This window comes from Gekko japonicus, unplaced genomic scaffold (genome assembly GCF_001447785.1).
Source record: "Gekko japonicus isolate JY-2015 unplaced genomic scaffold, Gekko_japonicus_V1.1 scaffold1697, whole genome shotgun sequence".
NCBI classification, from domain to species: Eukaryota; Metazoa; Chordata; class Lepidosauria; order Squamata; family Gekkonidae; genus Gekko; species Gekko japonicus.
In genome coordinates, this window is record NW_015165293.1 from 100,707 (window position 1) to 120,914 (window position 20,208).

The 20,208-nt window shown below is 47.8% G+C and overlaps 1 protein-coding gene across 1 annotated transcript in view; it reads right to left on the reverse strand.

Annotated features, from left to right (window-relative positions):
• Positions 1-18,130, reverse strand: part of SWAP70 (SWAP switching B-cell complex 70kDa subunit) — a 53,650-nt gene extending 35,520 nt beyond the window's left edge. The window contains exons 1-2 of the mRNA XM_015410365.1: positions 17,897-18,130; positions 155-295 (exon numbers count right to left, since the gene is read on the reverse strand). Of these exons, the coding sequence (XP_015265851.1) occupies positions 155-295; positions 17,897-17,995 (240 nt within the window). The 5' untranslated portion in view covers positions 17,996-18,130. The remainder of the gene's footprint in view (positions 1-154; positions 296-17,896) is intronic.
• Between the last annotated feature and the right edge of the window lie 2,078 nt (positions 18,131-20,208).

Below are 20,208 nucleotides of genomic sequence, written 5' to 3' on the forward strand. Positions count from 1 at the left end.
CAAGAGAAACAGCAGCCAAAGCTCGGGCTGCGCGCACCATTCTGCTCCCTCCTTCCAGACACATATAATTTCTTCTTGGCCTACAATTACCATATAATTTTAACTAACCACAGCATATATATATATATATATATCTGTAAATGATAAGGTGTACCTTCTCCAAGATGAATCTGTTTAAATAAGGCATATAACCCTGATTGGAAACAGGCCCTTCATCATCATCCCTAAAATGCTCTTCCAGGGCTACTGGGTCATGTGGAACATTCAGCAAGGTACACAAGTTATGAGAAAGGACCTGAAGAATTGAAAGACAAAAAGTCAATGAGAACGCAGCAACACTTAGTACAACCACATACGATACTGTTTGCCATAAAGTCACATAAATCAGGTAATTTAAAAAACATGATTCGTTTAGGTAAAGGAAATGTGTTTCCAAAAGGAGAACCTTCAACATTTGCAATGTTACTTCCAAGAGAATACAGAAAAAAAAATTAAAACTAAGTAGATGTCGATTTTCTATAGAAAATGTGAGACATAAGAAAGGTAGGTTTGGCTCCCCAGCTACTCTCTCAGGAAGATAAGCAACGGTCAGTACCCATAATGGAAAGATAAGAATATTTGCTTTATGCTCTGAATCTAATGCTGCTTGAAGTATCTGAACCTGCACTATAAACATCTTGGCATTCATGCAGGAACAGCTGTAGCACTGCACACGGTACTAGTCTGAATGAATTGAGCAAATCTACTCAATATCCCTGCATAAAAGAGAAGCACTGGTGCAAAAGTAGAGCATCATTTGTACTTCATTTACCTCATCCCAAGCTAGTTACTCTTCCCTTGCTGTCTGCATTTTAATTTATTACTCCATTTAACAAGGACACATACAAATGTATGCATTTGTTAATCTCTGCAACAGCAAACGATGATTATTTAAATAGGTGGACTGCATAAGTTCTCAGCATCAAAGTTCACAAAGGTGACTTCTAACCTTCACTTCGAGCCTCTTACTTAAACAACATAACCTCGTATAATCTCAGGAGATCCCTTACCTAGCTGGTCACTATAAGAAAACCCCAGTAGACCAAACGTACCGTATTTTTCACTCCATAAGACGCACCTGACCACAAGACGCACCTAGTTTTTAAAGGAGGAAAACAGGGGAAAAAATATTCTGAACCAGAGGAACTGGTATTGTTCCGGAAGAAAAAGGATGGGGGGCTGAGACTCTGCACAGATTACAGGGGCTTAAATGCAGTGTCGTCAACTAATGCCTATCCCATGCCATTGATCAAGGACTTATTAGCAGAAGCAGCCAAAGGAAAAATCTTTTCTAAGCTGGATCCCCGACATCTCCAGATAAAAGGACCAGGCAGTAGGTGATGGGAAAGGCCTCCGCCTGAGACCCTGGAGAGCCATGGAGAGGGGCCGTGGCTCAGTGGCAGAGCCTCTGCTTGGCATGCAGTAGGTGATGGGAAAGACCTCAGACTGAGACCCTGGAGAACTATGGGGAGGGGCCATGGCTCAGTGGCAGAGCCTCTGCTTGGCATGCAGAAGGTCCCAGGTCCAATCCCCGGCATCTCCAGCTAAAAGAACCAGGCAGTAGGTGATGGGAAAGACCTCAGACTGAGACCCTGGAGAACTATGGGGAGGGGCCGTGGCTCAGTGGAAGAGACTCTGCTTGGCATGCAGAAGGTCCCAGGTCCAATCCCCGGCATCTCCAGCTAAAAGAACCAGGCAGTAGGTGATGGGACCCGGCATCTCCAGTTAAAGGTAGGTGATGTGAAAGACCTCTGTCTGAGACCCTGGCAAGCCGCTGCCAGTCTGAGTGGACAATACTGACCTTGATGGACTGAGGGTATGATTCAGTATAAGGCAGCTCCATGTGCAGCAATGATGCTTTCACAATATGCCCCCCCCCCCCGCATGCAGACACCTCCAAAGGGCTACTGAATGAGGACATTTTTGCAACGGAGACACCCAGCTGAAAATAAGCCCGGGCTCAGGGATCTGCACCCGCCACCTAACGCTTTTGATGCAAATGTGTTTATTTTTGGCACTCCGGTGATTAAGTGGCATCCTACTACACTGAAAGGCCTTTTCTTTTTAAAGGAGGCCTTGTGTTCCAGAAAAATCAATTGGGTGGCAAACACACACACACACACACACACACACACACACACAAACCTCATAGGGGGCCCTGAACACATTAGCAATGTGGAATTTTTTTAAAAAAAGAATGTCTCCACAGAACAGCCTTTCTGACAGTCCAAATGATGCTGTAGAAGCAACTGCAGGTTTTTTAAAAAAATCTTTGAAGTGCAGAAGCTGGAATCGACAGAAGAAGAGGAGGAGGAGGAGATTGGATTTCTACCCCGCCCTTCACTGTCCAAAGGAGTCTCAGAGCGGCTTACAAACTCCTTTCCCTTCCCCTCCTCCTTCCTCCCCTCCTCCCTTCCCCACAACAGAGACTCCAGTCCCAATCGGGTGCATTTTTTAAAAGGCCACGAAGACCGGAGGAACCTGATCAGCGGAGTCTGCCCAAATCCAGTAAAAACTGGAGCCTGAACTGACAAAACAAGGACAAAACGCTGAAAATACCTGAGTTGTCCGATGAGGAATTGGTCTGCCGGCTCGGCACCGACTTAATTCTCTTGCCCAGCCAGCCCAGACGCAGAAGCGTAGAGTTGGAAGGGGCCATAGCCGCCTCCCCCGACAGCGCAGCAGAATGTCGAGGGCCGCGCTGTGGAGGAGGAGGGAGGAGGAGGGAGCCGGGAGCTTTCCACCCCCCCTGCACACACTCAGCATGCGCGGGCGCACACACACACACACTGCAGGAGGAGATTGGATTTCTATCCCGCCCTTCACTTTCCAAAGTAGTCTCAGAGCAGCTTACAAACTCCTTTCCCTTCCCCCTCCCCACAACAGAGACTCCAGTCCCAATCGGGTGCGTTTTTTAAGACCGGAGAAACCTGATCAGCGGAGTCTGCCCAAATCCAGTAAAAACTGGAACCTGAACTGACAAAACAAGGACAAAACGCTGAAAATAAGTGAGTTGTCCGATGAGGAATTGGTCTGCCGGCTCGGCACCGACTTAATTCTCTTGCCCAGCCAGCCTAGACGCAGAAGCGTAGAGTTGGAAGGCCGCGCTGAGGAGGAGGGAGCCGGGAGCTTTCCACACACACACACACACACCCGCCTGCACACACTCAGCGCACTTCGCTCCATAAGATGCACACACTTTCCCCCCTTTTTTTTTTGAGAAAAAGTGCGTCTTATGGAGCGAAAAATACGGTATCTGTTTATGTGGGCAGTCAGTGGAAGACGTTCCCTGTTAGATCGCGCTAACAAAGGACTCTTAGAGTGATTCAGCAAGTGATTCAGCTTTATTGGAAGTAACGAACAAGCACTCAACTCAGTAAGAAACCAGAACAGCAAACAGTGGGAGCTATGCTCCTTTTAAACATAACCGGGCTAATGTAGCCACGCCTATTTACAAATAACAACCAATGAGATTGCTAGTTTAAGAGCCAATGGAAGTCTTTCCCTCGCAGGGACAAGGCACAGTTCTGATTGGTCGCTGTTGCAGAGCGACCAATAGGAAGTTCGTTCAGTGGAGCCCTGGTTTGGCTCGAAGCTTAACATGGGAGTCCTATGAGGTGATTCATGTAAACGTTTCAATACATTACAATTCCTCCCCCCTAAGTTAAGACAACATACCCTTGTTTATTATTTACATACAGTTAGGTCAAACCATTGTACATCAGTTATTCCAACATTAATTACACTCATAGTCCTTCAGATAAGTCGGCATTTGCCGCGAACGCTGGGACCTGCGGAGCGGTGCAGGCTCCATGGGCATACAAGGTTGTGGGTCAGAGTGGGGTTCACTACAGCTTGGTTCAGGCACAGACTCGACTGGGATTTCAGCCCCGCACACAGGGTTCTGCCCTGACTCGGGGACAGTACCGGGCCTTTCGGTACTCACCGCCTGCTCTGGGGGTGTCCACTCGACATCAGGGGATTCAGCCGTCGGAGAGTCAGCGCTGTCCCTAGCCCAACGTCTCCTTAACTGATCTATGTGGCGCCGCCATATTCGACCGTCAGCTAACTGCACCACATACATTCGAGTACCCACAGAGTCGGATATAACCCCAGGAAGCCACAAGTGCCCGTTTGCATAATTTCGTGCGAAAACCTTGTCCCCTTTTTCAAACATGCGCACCTTCGGTTGCGCAGTGGTACGCTCGGACTGATCTTCTGATAAGTCTGGGTGCATACGGTTCAAACGGGTCGTGAGTCTCCGCCCCATTAACAATTCGGCCGGACTACGGCCTGTAGCACTACAGGGGGTGGTGTGCTGCAGCAAAAGAAAGGAGCCCAGCCTCTGGCTCCAGTCCCCTTCGTCCATTTTACCCAGGGCCTCTTTGGCCGTCCTGACCATCCGTTCGGCTTGGCCATTAGATGCCGGATGGAAAGGGGCCGAAGTCATTTGGCGTATGCCATTACTCGTGAGGAAGAGCCTAAATTCCTCAGACACAAATTGAGGCCCGTTGTCACTGACGATGACGTCAGGCAACCCGTGGGTGGCAAAAAGTCGGCGGAGCGCATGGATCACAGCAAGTGATGTGGTCGATTTCATATGCACGACCTCCAGCCATTTGGACATAGCGTCCACCACAATTAGGAACATTTGCCCTTGGAGAGGGCCAGCAAAATCTATATGCAATCTGGCCCAGGGTTTACCAGATGACTCCCAGCCTTGGGGTGTAGCTTGTGGGGGATCGGGTCTGACTTGCTGGCATTTGGGACACCCTCGTACCCATTCTTCGATCTCTTTGTCCAGCCCCGGCCACCAGACATACCCTCTGGCCAACGCTTTGGTGTGTACCATACCGGGGTGACCCTCGTGCAGCGACTCTAACACTCTCGTCCTGAGTTTGTCAGGAACCACCACCCTGTTCCCCCATAATACACAGCCCTTAGAAATGGATAGTTCATTTTGACGGCTTTTGTAAGGGCCGAACTCCGGTTCAACGCTTCCAACCGGCCACCCCCTCCAAACCCAGTTTAATACTCGGGACAGCACGCTATCCTTGGCCGTGTGTGCTGCAATGTCCCTGGATGATACCGGGGGTCGAGGAAGCTCCTCAATTGCCAAGACCTCACAGGCGGGGGCAGGGTCTGCGCCAATGTCCGGCACCGGGCACCGGCTGAGGGCATCCGCATGCCCAATCGCTTTCCCAGGCCGGTGCTCTAAGTCAAAATCATAAGCCTGCAAAAATATCGCCCATCTAAGCATGCGTGGGGACATGATGTTTGGCAATTGCTTATCGGGCGCAAAAATCCCCAGTAGCGGCTTGTGGTCAGTGACCAGCAAAAATCGTCTGCCAAAAATAAAATCATGGAACTTTTTGACAGCCGCTACCAACGCCAGACCCTCCTTGTCTATCTGGGCATAGTTCCGCTCTGCCGCAGATAGTGATCTAGAATAAAAAGCGATAGGCGCTTCGCTCCCATCAGGCATCAGATGGCTTAAAACTGCGCCTACTCCAAACGGTGAAGCGTCAGCAGCTAACACCAGGAGCTTGTGTTCATCATAATGCGTGAGTACGGCATTAGATGTCAGCAGCTCCTTGACTCCCACAAAAGCCTTTTCCTCGGCCTGCCCCCACTTCCATTTTGCCTCCTTGTGCAAAAGCGCGTGCAAAGGGGCCGCCACTGATGCCTTATGCGGTAAAAACGCATGATAAAAATTCAGGAGTCCTAAAAAGGATTGGAGCTCCTTCTTACTCACCGGCCTGGGGGCGTTTTGGATTGCAGATACCTTCTCATCCGTGGGGTGGACTCCCTCTGCGTCAATGCGAAACCCCAGGAAGTCCACACTTTCCACCCCGAGCGTGCATTTTGAGCGCTTAACTCTGAGGCCGGCATTTTGAAAACGCCTGAGGACCTCTTTAACCCGGTCCAGTAGTTCCTGTTCAGACCCGCCCGCAATCAGCACGTCGTCAAAATAGGGCACTGTGCCAGGTACCCCCCTTAGTAGACGTTCCATGAGGCCCTGAAAAATCCCAGGTGCTACGTTGACCCCGAATTGCAGCCTGTTCACTTTAAAAGCCCCTTGGTGGGTTACAATTGTTTGGGCCTCGGCAGCCTCCGGGGTGACAGGCAACTGCTGGTATGCCTGGGCCAGGTCAAATTTGGCGAAAATCTTGCCACCCCCCAGGGAAGCCAAAATGTGGCTTATTACCGGGACCGGGTACGAATGTTGCTGCAGCGCCTTGTTAATCGTACATTTGTAATCGGCGCATAGTCGTATGGACCCATCTGATTTGACAGGGGTTACGATCGGGGTCTCCCATTTGCTGTATGGTACTGGCTCTAAAACCCCTTGCTCAACTAGTTTGTCAATCTCTTTTTCCACCTTATGTTTGAGAGACACAGGTACTTTCCGATACTTCAACCTAATAGGTTTGACTGACGGATCTAAGTCAAACGCAACCGGGGGGCCCTTGTACCTTCCCAACCCTTCGGCAAATACATCAGGGAACAGGTCGTACAGCATGCCCCATTTATTTTCAGACATCCTGTTAATCCCAGAAATACCGATGCCCAATGGCTCAAACCAATCTAACCCTAGCAGGTTAACCCGGTCTCCCTCTGCAATCAGGAATGACAGTTTAACACATTTCCCCTTATACTCAACAGTAACAGAGTCCCGTCCGGCCAAGGGAATTCGGTTGCCCTGGAAGTCGGACACTCTGGTTCCCGCAGGCTGGAGCCGCCGCCGGCTTCGGTTCGGGAACAACTGGCGCCAGGACGCGGCAGAAATCACCGTCACGGACGATCCTGAGTCCACCTCCATTGTACAGGGTCGGCCGTCGAGGAGTGGAGTCACGGTGATCTTGCCCTGGCTGCTGGTGCGATTTACGGCCGATGCGCTCGACAAGGTCGCCGTCAACTGGCAGCTTGCTTCCGATGCTGAGGAACGGGTCTTGCCTTGGGTGCTGACTGGAGTGCCCCTCTGCGCTGACCGGTTGTTAGTTGAGGGATCCTTCTTCGCTGATCTGCAGACTCTGGCCAGATGACCACGCCGCCCACACGCTCTGCAGTCGACATCACGAGCCCAACAGGAGCCGCGCTGGTGCTTCCCGCCACAACCGGAGCAAGGCTTGACGTTGGTAGTCTTCGCTGGGGTCCGCTTGCCTCGAACCGCGTTGACGTCATCATCCGCGTCTTCGCCCTCGCTGTCTCGTTGAGCGTGTATACTGGGCTCTGCCACCCGCTGGCGGACCTCCTTCGTGGACTTCTCCGCTGCTTCCGCGGCCACGGCCTCTTCGTAGGCCACTGCCCAGGTCAGGGTGGTGCGGGCGAACAGCCTCTGTTGCAGCCTTTCATCTTTGAGACCGCAGACGAGACGGTCTCTGAGGGCTTCCTCCACGTTGTGGAAATTACATGGCCGTGCGGCTTTGCGAAGGGCCGCCACGAAATCTGCGATGGTCTCGCCTCCGGCCTGGTTCCGCTTGTAAAAAGCGTGCCGGCAGGCGATCTCCGACGGTTGTGGAGAATAGTGAGCCTTAAGCTTCTCCGTGATGTCAGCGTAGGTGACAGTCTTTATATCAGTTGGGGCCACCAACGACCTGGCTATGTCGAAGGTCCCCTTCCCGCAGGAACTCAGGAGGCATGCTCGTTTCTTCGCCTCATCGGTGATGTCGTGGGTCTCCAGATGGAACTCGAACCTGGACAGGTAGGAGTCCCAGTCTTCTGAGGAGGGTTCGAAGCACTCGAACTTCTGGCTTCCAGCCATCGGGGGAGACTTGGGCACCGGAGCTGGTGGCGCCTCCGCCGGATCGGCTGCTGTGCTCTGCTCGCTTTCTTCCGAGTCCGAAGTGTGGATGTCCGCAGGGCTGCCTACCTGCTCTAACATCCCATCCTCGTCGCCAATTGTTAGATCGCGCTAACAAAGGACTCTTAGAGTGATTCAGCAAGTGATTCAGCTTTATTGGAAGTAACGAACAAGCACTCAACTCAGTAAGAAACCAGAACAGCAAACAGTGGGAGCTATGCTCCTTTTAAACATAACCGGGCTAATGTAGCCACGCCTATTTACAAATAACAACCAATGAGATTGCTAGTTTAAGAGCCAATGGAAGTCTTTCCCTCGCAGGGACAAGGCACAGTTCTGATTGGTCGCTGTTGCAGAGCGACCAATAGGAAGTTCGTTCAGTGGAGCCCTGGTTTGGCTCGAAGCTTAACATGGGAGTCCTATGAGGTGATTCATGTAAACGTTTCAATACATTACATTCCCCATTATATTCTGGCCTGTCCTTTATACGTAGAACCTAGGGCCAAATTTCTAGCAAAGATATTGACAGCCTTATACCCCCTGTCTGATTATGATAAGATGGCCCTTATGCTCACAGATGTGGAACCCTTCATCTCTTCAAGATTGGCTCTCTTTGCCTTGGCCATGAGAAAAATTAGAGCAAAGAAATCAAATAGTACCATTGCAACTGAGTGTTCTTAAAAGGTCTTATGGGAATTAAATAGTATAGGCTGAGGTAGTTTTAAACAGGTTTTATACATTTTATAGAGGTTGAATCCCCCCCCCCCTCTTTTACCCTATGTTATACACAAACTCTCTGAGAGTGTTTGATAATGTGAAGGCCTATGGCCACATACAATAAAGTGATTCTGAGATCTAACCTTCACTTCAGATGACAAACCAGTAATACTTTCACTCATGTTGGTTGTGAATGCATTTGCCCCTATAAACTTGAAGAAGCCCAAACAGTTTTCAGAGATCAAGAAATGCCCTTTTGGAATAATTCTATATTCCACTCTCTCTCTCATTGTCCTGGTTCTCACAAACATCGTAATCAAAGCAGTAAACCTTTGCCTCAACAGTATCACTTCAGCTGAAGACTCAGTTGAGGGACTTGTGCTCCCCATGACAAAAAAATATTTTGTTTAAAGTAGTGATCCCCCCCCCCCAGAGTAATGTCATGTCATGCCAGAGAAATTATCTCTGATCAGCACCACGCTTGCATGGTTAAAAAAAAAATTACAATTTGCAAGAGCAAAGGAGCAATAAAGGTGCTAGAATAACCAGTTCAGTTACAGTGCCATGCTATGCAGAATTACTGCGGTGGCTCAAGTGGTTAAGACGCTGAACTGCAGGCTGTGGAAGGTCAGTAGTTCAGCAGTTCGAGACCCGGGTGCCGCATGATGGAGTGAGCTCCCGTCTCTAGTTCCAGCTCCTGCCAACCTAGCAGTTCGAAAGCAAGAAATTGCAAGTAGATAAATAGGTACCACTTCGGTGGGAAGGTAACAGTGTTCCGTGCGCCTTGGTGTTTAGTCATGCCAGCCACATGACCACGGAAACTTCTTCGGACAGTGCTGGCTCTTCAGCTTTGAAACGGAGATGAGCACCACAACCCTAGAGTCGGATTCGACTGGCTTTCGAGCAAGGGAATCTTTACCTTTTAAGCCCATTGAAATCAATGAGTCTAGGCTGGAGTAACTCTGCACTATCAGTGAATTTCTTCACTGCCGCTCCAGAACAACCTGCCTGAGGCAGCTCATAACAATATCAAAACAAACTGGAACCATATCCAGTCATTAGACTAGCGATCCACCAATAAAACAACCCACAGCTGCATGTACATGTTAAAATAAAATCAGCACAAGGATAAACCCAAGGCTATGCTTTATAAGCAGAAAAACTACTTTGCTACTAATCATTGAACAAAGACCTTATGACTCTCAAGGTGGTACACCCTCAAAGGAGCCAGTTCTGTCTATGAGAATGGATCCGGTAATATACCAGATCCATTTCCTTTCTCTCACTAAAACTATTTGGAGATTTTCTGGTCACAGGAAGTTGACCTGAAGAAACTTCTGAAGATGAAAACTAGGTATAAACTCTATAACCCCACAGATTTATCCCTGGATTACCAAACATTACTGGAGTCACAATCTAACAATGTGGGTTTTGATGTTAAGTGAATGTGCTTGCTAGGATTAAAGTTCTAGAAATACATCCAGTATTTGTGCATTCAATGGCAACCTTTTCATTTAGTTAATAAATAATCATGATAAAACATTTACTTGCACAAGAACATTAACTGTTCTTTCATAAACCTCGGAGTGTAAGAAACGCACAATGGATTTCAAGAATTAACATATGTCCTTTGATCTATGAGGGCTTTATGGAAAGGCTGACAGGTATCAGTGGACACAGTTTGGGTCACATGCCCACTTATTGAAATTATACTATTCATATCAAGGTTACCAAGAATTAAGATCCAAGTAGTACATGCTTAGGGGCTGCGATGGCTCAAGTGGTTAAGATGCTAACCTGCAGGCTGTGGAAGGTCGGTAGTTCAGCAGTTCGAGACCCGAGCGTGCCGCATGACGGAGTGAGCTCCCGTCTCTAGTTCTAGCTCCTGCCAACCTAGCAGTTCGAAAGCAAGAAATTGCAAGTAGATAAATAGGTACCGCTTCGGTGGGAAGGTAACAGTGTTCCGTGTGCCTTGGTGTTTAGTCATGCCGGCCACATGACCACGGAAACGTCTTCGGACAGCGCTGGCTCTTCGGCTTTGAAACGGAGATGAGCACCGCAACCCTAGAGTTGGATTCGACTGGCTTTCGAGCAAGGGAACCTTTACCTTTAGTACATGCTTGCAGACTGACCAATTTGCAAATTAAGGTAGACTTTGCTAACCCTGAACTACTATTACAATTCTAAAACTCTGAAAACTCTTGTTGTAGAGAAAACTTCCTAGGAAGTTAGGAAATTTACAAACAAGTGGAGAATAGAACACAATGATCTAAACTGCTATTCAACAATGTTAGGTGTACTGTTGAGCAGAAGGAAGAAATGTGGGAAGATGGCTGCCAACTTGAACCAACTAGGCTGAGTGTATTTTCTTTCTCTTGCTGCAGGTACTTATAGCCTGGGAGTGGCCGGGGGGCTCTTTCAACAGGAGAGGGAACTGTGGGAAGATGGCTAGTGTTGCCAGACTGCCCACAGCTCCCAGGGCCTGGGGAAGTCAGTGTCTGACCCAGATCTGATATCACTTGTAGACAATGCTCTAGAAATTCCCCCCCAAACACTACAGTAAAAACCATAGAGACTTGGGGACATTCCTAGAGCATAACCCAAAAGTTACATCACTTCCGGGTCAAATGCCACCCTCCCTTTTCTCCTGCCACAAACGTCACCAGCAGCAGGAACACAAGCATGGCTGCAGGGAACTGCCAGCTGGAAGTGGGTTCTTCTAGGCAGCCTAGAAGGTGGCTGCCAGCCTTAAACAACTAGGCTCAGGGTTTTATCTCTCTTCTGCTGCAGGTATTTATAACCTGGAGATGGCCAGAGGAATGAGCCCTCGGGCACAAGCATAAGGGCTCTTTGCAAATGGACTACCTCCCATGGCCTTGACTAGTCAGATGGATGTCTTTTTTTCCCCTACTGTATTTGTAAATTTGTTTAAGGGATATTCTGTATAAGCCAGTTTGAGTCCCGACTTGGTAAAAAAGCAAGGTAAGAACATACTAAATAAATTAATTAATTAACTTTTTTTGGTTTAACATAATACACCTAAATATATCTGTACAAACACCTGTATAGAAGGTATTGTTTTCAAGAGTTGACTTTCATTATAATTCAACAGACGGGGAATACCTAACATTCAAGGACAGCCTAACTGCACAACTGCAGTCATGCTTTATCTAGAAGTGTCACTGATTTCAGTGAAAATTACTTTCAGGATGGCAGCCTGAATCGCCTTCTTTTGGATTTTAAACATTATCACTGAGCAACAAAGATTATAAATTTCCTATTACTGAAGAAGCAGTTTGAGAGATCTGAGCCCCAAACCTCCCCAATGTACTGAGTTAAATATACAATTAAACACGCAAATATGTTCAAGTTTAGGACGCCAGCTATACACATTCTTTACTAGATTGTGATTAACCACTTTGCTACAGATGTTGACTAGCAAAGTCAGGGAGCCAAAATGGGACCACATTTAAGAGAATTTGCCTCCATCAGGAAAATAAGCACCTGGCCATTGAAGAGAAGCGACTAAAAATTTAAGACATTTATGTTCCCTTTTGTTAGTTTGCTAAATGCCAAATAAAGCAAAGAAGGACATGACATGCTTACAGACAGCTAAGTATACCAATTTTAAAGACAGAACAAGTATAATACACAATAAAATATCTTCTTAAGGACTAACAGATTTACTATAGAACAAAGTTTGAGTCCAGTGGCACCTTTAAGAACAACAAATTTTAATTCATGGTATAAGCTTTCATGAGCAAGCACACCTCCTCAGATACAGTGGAACCCTTTAAATGCTTTGAGCAAGAAGCGGGCTGTGTGTGTGTGTGTGTGTGTGCCTGAACTCCAAGTGGTGAAAGCAAAGAGCTTTCAAGGCAAGTGAGAAGCAGAGATGGTTTGCTATTGCCATCCTTTGCAGAGTCTTCCTTGGAGGTCTCCCTTCCAAGCACCGACCCTGCTTAGCTTCCAAGATCTGACAAGATTTGGCTACACCATGTCCTCTTTTCTCCCAAAAAATAGATCGAACAAGATTAAATGAAAGCTGCATCTAAAGCAGCAGATTTCAATCTTTTGCCAATCATCTCACTAAAACAGCCAAGGTTTTATGACCCAGGAACCAATCTCTTTAGATTTTTGTAAAATTTACTTCAATTAGCATTAGTTTGATTTTTAATAAGCAGTTAATCCAGGCAGTTAATCCAGGCTCCTTGTAGTACGGAACTACTATCAAACATGAAGAAACTTTTTTACCAGTTACTATCATTCTAGCATTCACATGATTGCTAAGCAACTTCCTTGCAGCATAAAAAGCTTTTGCAGGCACATTTCACAAATCCAGCTTTGTGTCAGATCCAGTCTTCTGCCTACATGCTAGACACAATTCAAGAGTATCTAGCTGCAAACCGGTACAGTTTGGTGTAGTGGTTAAGTGTACGGACTCTAATCTGGGAGAATCGGGTTTGATTCCCCACTCCTCCACTTGCACCTGGCTGGATGACCTTGGGCAAGCCGTAGTTCTGATAAGAGCTGTTCTTGAAAAAGAGCCGTTTCTGTCAGAGCTCTCTCAGCCCCACCTACCTCACAGGGTGTCTGTTGTGGGGAGGGGGAGGGAAAGGAGTTTGTAAGCCGCTCTGAGACACCTTTGGGTAGTGAAGGGCGGGGTATAAATCCAATCTCTTCTCTTCTTCTCTACAAAACCTACTGAAACTAGGGGATTCTGTCTTCCTAGTCAATTACCAGTTGCACCTCCAGCCTCCCCCCCCCCCACATACACAGACTGCTCTACCCTGGGAGGCCAGCTCAATATTTCACTCTTCATCTCTCCACAAAGGACTCTCTGAGACTCCACTCTATGGCAAAAGGGGCACATGGACAAGATATAACCGCAATATTCCTACTGCGAGTAGCAAATAGTACATTAAGCACAGAAAATCTTTATTTCATCCCCACAGTTCTCATACATACTGGCCCTACTGACATCACAGTAACTTATTTTTGAAGATGCATGAAGGACTCCAGCTTGAAAAGCCTTAAAAATTGGTAACCTGAATTATCCAGCTTCGAAACCAACACTTTCCCTTAGCAGGTCAAATGACCAGCCAAACCCCTAGGAGGAATTCATACATATGGATGATATGTTTTAGAAAATACATTTCTGTAATCTTCTTCACTAAAGGAATCCCACAAAGCTTCAAGTTTCATTTCTAAATATTTCATTCATTCCAAGTGACACGTGAACTATTGTCACAGTGACAAATCTCCTATGAACCTGATGCGCTGAAAGATGCATCGTCTTAAAATAACTCTGTTCGCATGTCAGAGTCATCAACTTCCCAACATTTTATCGCTGTCCAACTTCCTCCTCTTTGTCTGGAAAGCCTTACCTCATTGGCTCTAATAATCTTTCTTCTTTGTATGAACGACATGATTTCTCTCTGCAGCTCAGATGCTGACCTTAACATCTGCACAAAATTGAAGTCTAGTGTTTCTCCGGGTTCCACCCCCCCCCCCCCCAGCTTTTTCATTATGTTAAAATGTTTATAACCTTTGCTTATACCATTTCCTAAGGTGGGACTCTGGAATGTAAGGGGAGCAGCAAGACTGTTTTTGAAACTACCAACAGTCAACAAAGAGAGGTTGGAAAGAAGTTAAAGATTATTACGGTGCATCAGAAAGCTCTTCGTGTTACCTCCTACTGACAGTCACCAAGAAGGGGGCACGCTCTACACTATATTATCAGATGTGTCACTATTTTACTCCAAATGTGGGATTCCCCCCCCCACATAAAAGCTTGTGCCTCATTAGAGAATGTGGTCTCTCAACATGCCTAATCCTACCAATAATTATTATGCCCCATATGTGAAGAAGTCTAAGGCCGCAGACAAACATGCCTTTAAATCCGACTCAGCTGCAAATGCCTGACATCTGGGAAAGGTCCTGCAGTCATCAGCGCCCCGCCACGGAAGCGGAGTTAAAAAACACTGGGGAAAGTCCAGTCCTAATGCTTGCCAATGGGCCATGGATGGACTTTCCCTTGTCAGGGTGCTCAAGCACGCTCTCATGTCGTTGGGATGATCTGCTCATTCCATCCCGACTTGGTGCTGTTTCTTCCCCCCTCGCTTAGCAGTATGCGCGTAACCGCATACTCCATGGGGAACCCTCAGTGCGGAGCTGCGATTCCTTGTTTATGTACATGGGAAACAAAATGCAAAAAAAAACACCCCTCACTCGCCCAAACAGGTTGAACCCACAGCTATAAAGGCACAGCGCAACGCCATGTCAATTTTCACCGGGGGAAACAGGCTCGCTTCTCCACCACACCAAACGGCAGGTCTGACCACGGCCTAAGAGATGCTGAAACCATTACATGCAAAAGAAATGTTTAAAAAGAAAAAGAAATAAACATTTCTACACAGGGTAGCCATGAAGCCTATAATAAGCAAACTATAATCACATCCAGAAAAAAGATGCACTGTAATTTTGCTGTACTGCAGTTTTTGTACTCCAATAGAAAAACAATAGCTAACACAATGTCTATTTTAAAGGTATTATTAAAGAGAAAAACTAAACCCCACAGCTGGAACAGTGTAACCTTGACCAAGAAATCCCTTAACCCTCTGTAAATAGCTAGGAGTAAATAAACTGCAGGATATTTTTTTTCTTTAAGGGCTATCAATATGAAAAGCAGGGAGCAGACTGACACTGCAGCTGCACAAAGTGCCTCCTGCTCACCCATGCTACTCAAAGTGGCTTTGAACATGAAGCATGCAGAGAAAAGAGGAAGCTATTGCACATGCTGCACAATAATGCCCACATGTGTGTGTGTCTCTCTCTCTCTGCAAAAGGGGGTGCATGCTTCTTGCGAAAGGCAAATTGTGCACTGCACTGCTGAAGGGACAGGAGGAAAAAGAAAGATGGCAGAAACCTATTTTGGACATTTCTGAGAAACAGAAGGCACAGGGAGAGTATTAGATTCCACTGCAACAGCCTCGGTATCTGGAATCCAGGGCTGAGTTTTTGAATCAGGATTAAATGTTACCACCACAAATCATAAACAAGTCTATCTCAGGAACACCTGGTAGGCTGGGAAAAACACGAGGTTTACACAGAGAAAAGTTTGTAAGCATTCATGTTCCCTTTCACCTCTCCACAGCAGAACCAGGACCCTTGCTCTCATAAGAAGGGATAATTCAGAAATACTGCTTTGAACTATTAATGGAGCTCACAGTTCCGCCAGCAACAGCACAGACTACAGTTGACCAAGAGAGCAATACAACGATCTACTGTCCGAAGCAATCCCGCAGGTGTACAATCCTACTCAAAAGTGGTTTTGTTCTGTTTTTAAGTTGGCGGACCACACAATTTAAGGCCAAAAGAGTCTGGTGGAGTGTGCCAAGATTTGCAAATCAAAGTGCCACAAACTGTGTGTGAGTTATGTTAAGACCACTCCTCAGGGTATGTGCAAGAAAAAGAATGCAGCCTCTTGACTACTTCTCCCGTTTACGCTCCAATACAAGAGCAGTATAGAAGCTCGCTGTCTCCTTTTGGCAGGATTTACACAGAGCTGGAATAGAGTCAGTTCTTTTATTTGAGTGCCTGAATGTTGTAGACCACTAGAGTAGCTGAAAGTGCTAGCCATGACAAATAAGTGAGAGGTGGCAAGACTGATGAATTTGTTTATGGCGCAACAGTCTGGTTCCTTAGATATAAAATATAAAAATGGAAGAATTGTTGCAGCAAAAAGTATGTATTAATTACTCTGCACATACTCTGAGGAATGGCCTGTCAGCCCCAATCATGACCAATGCTCCCTCTAAGCTGTGGGGTCTTGTGAGCAAAAATTCTACTTTGGGAGCTACTGGCATTAAAGTTGTGAGCCAGCGATCTGACTACTGCGTAAATCAGTTTGCTCTGGAGGCCCATCCTTCCTGAGCTCAGGCAAAAATGTCCGAGCTGGAGGCTAAAAAAACTGTGAGCTCGCTCACACTAACTCAGCTTAGAGGGAACATGACCTGGGATAGCCCAGAGAACATACTGTAGAAAGAGAGTGACCCTCACAATGGGCAATTACAGTTTATCAAGGTGTGGAGAGACAGGAGAGCAGAGTTTTGACACTATGAGAGGTAGGCACAAGGCAACACAATCACATCACTGCGCAGTTACACAGAACTAACACCGATTTGCATTCAACAAACCAGCTGGGTGCCTCACCCTCCCCCCCCAAAAAAAGAAGTATCAAAAGAAATGTACATTATTTTATTAATTCTTTTACATTCTCTAAGGGTCCATTCAAACAGAGACTGAGATGTGGTAACTTTAGCTGCACCAACTAAGGAAAATAATAACAGACAAGAGAATCCGAAGTCTACTGAAGTCAACAGTTTCATAAGGCTGTGCGGTTCTATTCAGGACTGCAAGGTCAGCAGAGAAATCCCCCTTTCTCTGTCACTGTGAGCGGCTTCTGCCCATTCCCCCAGAAGCCTCCTTGAAATAACAAGAAACTGACTCTCCAGGGCTAGGCCACCGGGAAGCAGGAAGCAGCCCAGGATCCCGCACCTGTAAGAGCGGCCCAGAACGTCACCAGAGGGAGCTTTTTGTAATCCCAGGGCGAGAACCGGCTCCACCTCCCCCGGAGCGAAGAAGAGAATCACGACCAGTGTTCCCTCTAAGCTGAGTTAGTGTGAGCTAGCTCACAGTGTCTAAGCCTCAGGCTCACACATTTTCATCTTAGGCTCAGGGAGGGTGGCTCCAGAGCAAACTAATGGATGCAGCCGCCAAATCGCTGGCTCACCGCTTTAACGCCAGCAGCTCACAAAGTAGAATTTTTGCTCACAAGAGGGAACACTGATTTTTTTTTTTAAATTAATACTATTTTTTTATTTTATTAGAAATACACAAATGCAGATATGCAGAGGAAACATTTTGAAACGACACAATAAATCCAACATAGAAACATTCAAGCAATCACGACTTCCTCTCCCCCCCACCACCATGCGATGAAAAATTTCCTACACTGGATTTCTCTGCGCTAGAATGTCCCCCCGTCCCCTGCAACTCGCGGAGACACCAGGGTCCCTTCGGGTTCCTAGTCCGGATCAGACCCCCTGTTGCAGGAGGAAGCCCGTGCCGGCCGCCAGCCTCCTATAACCCTCTCTCCCTCCTCTTCGCTCGTCGTCTGCGCCGGGTGCGCCGCCTGGAAGGAGTCTCCGCGAGCGCCCCTCCAGAAAGGAGAAGTGCTCTCGGACTAGGAAGCGCGGCCAGGGGAGGCAGAAGCAGCAGCCGGGGAGGGGGGGGGGGCGGTCCTTCCCTGCATGGGTCCCCCGCCCCACTTGCCTTGAGCTGGGACTTGGAGACTTTGCCGCTCCGGTCCACGTCGAGGGCGGTGAAGGCGTGCCAGATGGGCTTCAGCAGCTCTTCCTTCAGGCTCCCCATGATGACCCTCCTCCGGCTCCGCCGCGCTCTCGCCTCTCTGCCTCCCCCGAGGCGGCAGCGACAGCCGCCGCGGTGACCGAGGCCTCGGCCTTTCCAGCCCAGGCCACGCCCAGGCAGCCAACCACGCCGCTGCGGGGGCCGGGCTCCCAGAGGAAGCGAGTGCCTGCGGGCTGCGCTGCTCGCCGCCCGCCCTCCCTCCAGCTCCCAACCGGGAGGCGTGGCTTTCCCGACACGGTTCCTGAGCTGAAGGGAGGAGCGGGGCATCGTCCGGAGGGGGGCAATCGAGACAGACGCGTCGGGTAGAGAAGGGACGGGGCTGAGATCCAGAACTGCAATGCTAAGAAATAAAGGAGGAAAGTACGGAGAGAGAACCTCTCTCCAGAACCGGCTCCAGCTTAGTTTGCACCCTAGGCGAGGATCCCTTCTGGGGGGCCCCGTGCACCCACTAATTTTCAAAAATAAATGCACTTTAGGTAAAGGTTTCCCTTGCTCGAAAGCCAGTCGAATCCGACTCTAGGGTTGCGGTGCTCATCTCCGTTTCAAAGCCGAAGAGCCAGCGCTGTCCGAAGACGTTTCCGTGGTCATGTGGCCAGCATGACTAAACACCAAGGCACACGGAACGCTGTTACCTTCCCACCGAAGCGGTACCTGTTTATCTACTTGCAATTTCTTGCTTTCGAACTGCTAGGTGGGCAGGAGCTGGAACTAGAGACGGGAGCTCACTCCGTCTTGTGGCACCCGGGTCTCAAACTGCTGAACTACTGACCTTCCACAGCCTGCAGTTCAGTGTCTTAACCACTTGAGCCACTGCAGCTTTAGGAAGAATGAAAAACACAAATAATCAAGAAACTCCCAGAGTACGGGGGCCGGGTGCAGTTTGGTGCCCCTAAGGGCCGTCCTGCTCTAGGTGATCGCCTAGTGAGTGAGCCGGCCCTGCCTCTCTCCCCATTCCTGAGGCTTTTCCGGACCATAGGCGCTTGGAAGTAAGCCCTGCTGATTTTATTTATTTATTTATTTAATTATTTATTTATTTTTATACTTATATCCCGCCCTCCCCAGTGGGCTCAGGGCGGCTAACAGAGGCCAGATCATTAGTCTAGCCATAAATAAAAACATATAAAAACAACATCAAAACAACTAAACTAAGACTAAAGTGCTCTTTTCCTAAATCCAAGGTGGTATCCCCATGACTCAAGCTGGTATTCTCACCTACATATCCAGTGGCAACAGCCTTTCCGATGTAATACCAAGTTCTTCCTAGGGCCCCTCAATGCATCCATTCAGATGTCTTGACAGTGGTGATATAGTAGCCTGGCAAAAAAAAGCCTAGCAAAAGAGCTCCGTTTTGCAGGCCCTTCGGAACTGCTCATGTGGGGACTTAAATCCTTGTCCCTACGGCAGCTTAAGGCAGCTTAATCGAGGTGAGGCGGGCTTCACCCAGGGGCAGATTAACCATTAAGCAGACTAAGCACGTGCTTGGGGCACCACAAAGTTGGGGAAAGGGTGAAAAGAAGGAGAGAAAAAAAGAATGAAGATTTGTTTTTTAAAAAGTGATAAAACTAGTGCACATTGATCATGGTGCACCCTAGGGTTATCTTCTGTTTTTTGTTGGCGAGGTGCAGTGTGTCATAGGCTATGACACCAAGATTGGGGGCACCAAGATTGGTCAGTGCTTAGGGTACCAGTGAGCCTTACTCCGCCCCTGGCTTCACCCTCTGGATCAGAACTCAGCACGCCGCTGAAATCAAGATGGTGTGGTCTGTGTCTTCCCCCTTAGACAGCAAATTCGGGATATGAAGCAACCTTCTCTTGAATCTGGACATCAGTCTGTCAGGATCACTGTTGTCTACTCTGATAGGCAGTGGTTCTCTGGGGGTTCCGGTGGTAGAGATTTTTCACATTACCTGATCCTTTGAAGTGGGGATTGAACCTGCGACCTTCTGAATGGAAAATGGATGAGCCAATTAAAGTGGGATGGAAAGTTGATGAGCCAGTTAATTTCTAACCCGGCTGCTCAGCAATTTCATTGAGTGCCCACAAGTTCTTGTATTGTGAGAAAGGGAGAAAAGTACTTCTTTTTCTACCTGCTCTATCCCACACATAATCTTATAAACCTCGATCATGTCACCCCTCAGCCATTGTTTCTCCAAGCTAAAGAGCCCCAAGCGCTTTTACCTTTCTTCATATCATGTATCACACCATGAGAATCTATT